This window comes from Octopus sinensis, unplaced genomic scaffold (genome assembly GCF_006345805.1).
Source record: "Octopus sinensis unplaced genomic scaffold, ASM634580v1 Contig18177, whole genome shotgun sequence".
Taxonomy (NCBI): Eukaryota; Metazoa; Mollusca; class Cephalopoda; order Octopoda; family Octopodidae; genus Octopus; species Octopus sinensis.
The window spans coordinates 1-5,000 of NW_021835613.1; the positions used below are offsets into that span (position 1 = coordinate 1).

Here is a 5,000-nt window from a genome sequence, read left to right on the forward strand (position 1 = left end):
GGAAAGAGAGAGAAGAGAAAGGGGGAAAAAGAGAGAAAAGTGAGAAAAGAAAGAAGAAGAGAGAAAGTGAAAGAGAGAGGAGAGGAAAGAGGAGAAAGAAGGAGAGAAAGAAGAAGAAAAACGAAAAGAGAGTGAGAGACAAAGAGAGAAGAGTAAAGATACACGGAGAGAGGAAAAAGAGAAGAGAGTAAAGAGACACGGAGAGAGAAGAGAAAAGAAAGAGAGAGAAAGAGAAAGAAAGAGAGAGATAGAGAAAAGAGAGAAGAAAAAGGGGAAAGAGAGAGAAAGTGAGAAAAGAAAGAGAAGGATAGAAATGAAAGAGAGAGATAGAGAGAGAAAGAAGGAGAGAAAGAGGAAAGAAAACGAGAAAGAGAGTGATAGACAAAGAGAGAAAAGAGAGAGAGAGAGAGAAAATGGAATATCTCTATTTCACATGTCCTCACTTTCTTCATTACAGATTAACGAACGTGATTGTTTGGAACGAACTCCTTTAATGTTGGCCTGTTTTGAGGGCGCCGATAGAAGAATCCTCGAGATTTTTATAGAAGCAGGAGTAGAGGTGGGAGCAAAAGACTACAAGAGTTGGACAGCTTTACATTGGGCTGTGAGGAGGTAAGTTGAGAATCAAGTAAAATCTCCAGATGTGTTTTTGTTTGTAAATTTGTTGCAATTGCAGACACTGGTTCAATATCCAAAGAGGCCATAGTAGTGGCAGTGGGACAGCAGCACAACAGCAAACTAGCAAACAACAACAACAAGCTTCTCTTTAGTCATCGATCCAATTCATTAGTCATTATTCAATCATAACAATCCCGATGATGATGATGATAACCGCGATGATGATGATGACGATGACGGTATTGATGATGTCGATCATGATGATGGTTTTGTTGATAATGATGATGAAGAGGATGATGATGATAATGATGATGATGATGGTGATGATGGTGATGATGATGAAGAGGATGATGAAGATGATGATGATAGTGATGATGTCGATCATGATGATGGTGTTGTTGATGATGATGATGATGATGATGGAGGCGATAATGGTGATGATGAGGTCGATGATGATGATGATGATGATGGTAGTGATGATGGTAGTGATGATGTCGATCATGATGATGGTGTTGATGATGATGATGATAATGAAGGCGATGATGGTGATGATGAGGAAGTCGATGATGATGATGATGATGATGATGATGATGATGATGATGCTGATGATGATGTTTCGTCTGAAAGCCAAAACAATTAGGTGTTTAATGTAAATTAGTCAATGTTTCTATCTTTTACTCTCAGCCGTCGTCTTGAATCCGTGGAAATCTTACTATCTCGGGGCAGCGAGATAAACGGAAAAAACCGATGATGGCAGGACTCCTCTCCATTTGGCTGCAGACTCATATCCGAATGGACAGATGGTGTGAAAGAATTAATGAAACACAGCGCTCTTGAGGTTAGTAACTATATATAGTGTGCGTGTGCGTGTGTGTCTGTGTACTTATATTATGTATTTATATATCATCATATATATATATATATATATATATATATATATATATATATATATACATATAATATATATACAAATAAAATGTATGGATGTATATATAATGTAATTGTAGTGTGCATATGTTAGTGTTTCTCTTCATTCATATTATATTCCGAAATAATCTTAATCTTCTCCGAAAGTTTTTTCTCGATACTTTCCTAACAATTTATCCACTTTTTGAAAAATTACGAGGAAACAAAAGATACTCTTGTGAATTTTTGCTGAACTCTTCTCCCGAAATTTGGGGCACACTTATATAGTTACGTATATATAATCGTATATATAATGTATACATGCCTATAAGATATTATATATATATATATATACATATATATACATTTGTATATACACACATATATAACAATATATATATATATACACATACACACACACACATATATGTATATAAACGTATATATGAGTATACATATACATATATACATAGATACATACACACAAACACACATATACATATTTATATATATATATATACATATATATATATATATATATATATATATATACTTCCTGAGACCCTTATTTGTTTCCCCATAACTTGTTGGTTGTTTCCTATTTTATAATGAAAATCATTGATTTTCGATGACGATTATGGTTGAGAAAATGGAAGCATTTGATGAGTTTTAAACCATCCAACTCCAGACATAATTGTTGATTAAGACATGGATAAGGATGGATTTTCAGAAAATTTCATTAAGAAATATTTATTTTAAAAAGCTTCAAGAGGAACATACAACCACATTCATATATAATATATATATATATATATATATATATATATATATATATATATATTATATATATATTATATATATATATAGGCACAGGAGTGTCTGTGTGGTTAGTAGTAACTGCTTACAAACCACTGGTTCCATAAATTCGGTTTCTCGATTTTTACTCTCATCGATTGTTTTTTTCTTTTTTTCATGTAACCCCACTTTGCCTATGGGTTGAGACCCTTCCATCAAGGAAAATAGAACGTCCAAAAGTGCTCCTGATCCTCTGTGTGAGAAGCGGTTATGTTCAGATCACAACTAAGTATATATATATGGGCAAAACACACACACACAAACATATACGTACATACACCTATTGTATACATGTTTTTGCACGCCTTTACCCCTGCCACTGTCCCACCAGTACCTCCTACCCGAGTAATACCATCAATTGAAGCAAATTTGGCACCCGGAAGTAAGTTTTGTAACAGGAATAGAGAAGCCTACCTTCTCCCGCAGAGATGTGAAAGTCATACCTCTCCTGGTCAAACTAAAGCGTTTGACCCGGTCATAAAACAAACAAAAAAAGTGTGTAATAGATGTAAAACAACTTGTTCTAAACGATTATCAAGAACACACACACACAAAAAGAGAAATGTTTGGTTCAAGGCAAGAGTGCATTGAACTGAATTTAAATAAGCAAAAAAGATATTATCAAAGAAAAGGCCATAGGCCTCTCCTCCCACCCTCCTTTCACGAGAGCACATTTTTTTGGTCATATTCGTTTAGAGGAAGTTGTTTTACACATATTACTATTTTTTTGTTTGTTTTTACGAACGGGTGAAACGCTTAGGTTGACCCCTCTCCTTTCGAAAACATGAACAGTTTCGAAACATTGTTTACAAAATAATAGCTGATCGTTTGCTAAGAAGCTTGTCTACTGTCAACACGTAGGTTTTTTTGCTCTGGTAAGCTCTGCTCTCTCCCATGTTCACGCACGACCAGCTATATATCGCTATGATTAGAACAACGGATTCAGCTAATTTGGAAATTAGTTGTGGAGAAACGGAGAATATCGTTTATGTTGCCCGTATATATATACGCGCAACACACACACACAAACATTGCATATATGTGTCTTTTACGCATACATGCTCGCGTGTGTGTATGCGTGACTGAAGCCATTCACACATACACAACAACATAAACACCACCTGTCTGTCTGTTATTGCAGTAAAAAGACGAAATTATAAAAATCTCTTTCTCTCTATCTCTCTCTCTCTCCCTCTCTTTACACCGTCGCTAGGAGGAGACTTAACTCATGTTTGCTTTGTAAACAATGGTAGCTTTCGCCATCTTAAAAATTTAGAAGTTATGGCTCAAAATTATTTACCGCTATTCAGGTTGTCTCGGGGGGAAATAATTTGACGAAAATACAGCTAGGATCGTGACGAATGTCCTTCTAAAATTTGAGCGACATGCGTGTTAATTTGTGGATGTGCATAAATTACAAAAACCTACACACGCACACACACACACACAATTTTCTTTATATATATATACATATATATACATATATATATTAAAATTAATATTAATTTATCTCCCTCATTATTTAAATATTGAAATAAATACGTTCTCTAGTAGCAAGCACTAACCGCAGTGAATTATTTACTGCAGCCCTTCGCTTCAGGAATTTCTTAGCGCGCCGGAACCAAGACATTTGAAATTTTATCCCTAATGTAATCGGTAAAACTAAGCACGTGTCTGTCTTGGCATAGAAAGCTGGGGTTAGTTTTTCAGACTGCATTTATGCTGAACGAATGCACTGATGAAGCCACGGACATTTGAATCATGTAAGTAATTCTTTTGTTAAAGGCCGAAACCGAGGTATGCATTTAATTCTGTTTTTTATATAAATTTTTCATCTGTCCTGCCCGCCAAAATTGGTTCTGGTGTTCGCTGAATTTTTCCTCTAGAGAATTTCCTTGTAGTTTGATCGTTTGATGATCTATTTCGCATTTGGCCAACTACCTGCAGTCTGGCCCTGCCAATATACACATATAATAGAATTTCTCTGACTTCTCAGATTTTTTGTATGCTGGACTACTGGTTTTAAATTGATATTAAAATTAATATTAATTTATCTCCCTCATTATTATATATATATATTATATATATATATATATATATATATATATATATATATATATAATATATATATATATATATACATATGTGTGGGTATGTGTGTGTGTGTTTACGTGCGTGTGTTTGTGTGCCTGTGTTTATCCCCAACATCGCTTGACAACCGATGTTTACGTCCCGTAACCTAGCGGTTCTGCAAACCGATAAAATAAGTACTAGGCTCCCTGGGGTCGATTTGCTCGACTAACGACAGTGCTCCAGCATGGCCACAGTCACATGACTGAAACAAATGAAAGAATAAAAGAATAAAGTTAACTATGAACACACACACATATATACACACACAAACATTTTGCTGCTCTATGTGTTTATTTATTGAGCTATTTATCCTATATGCGTGTGTTTGTGTGTGTGTGTATAAATATATTTATATGTATATATGTATGTGCGTATACGCGTGTGTGTATATAAAATAGAAATCTCCATTAATTACTCCCCACCACAATCATTCCACCTGTTTGATTAATTTCATTCCTTCTCTTCTCTTTTTCTGTGAGTTTTTCTTT

General features: G+C 34.7%; 1 protein-coding gene across 1 annotated transcript in view; it reads left to right on the forward strand.

Moving 5' to 3' along the window:
* The first annotated feature begins 303 nt into the window (after positions 1-303).
* The window catches only part of LOC115231314 (ankyrin repeat domain-containing protein 35-like), a 25,133-nt gene continuing 20,436 nt past the window's right edge, over positions 304-5,000 (forward strand). The window contains exons 1-2 of the mRNA XM_036500034.1: positions 304-612; positions 1,303-1,456. Coding sequence (XP_036355927.1) covers positions 1,436-1,456 — 21 coding nt within the window. The 5' untranslated portion in view covers positions 304-612; positions 1,303-1,435. The remainder of the gene's footprint in view (positions 613-1,302; positions 1,457-5,000) is intronic.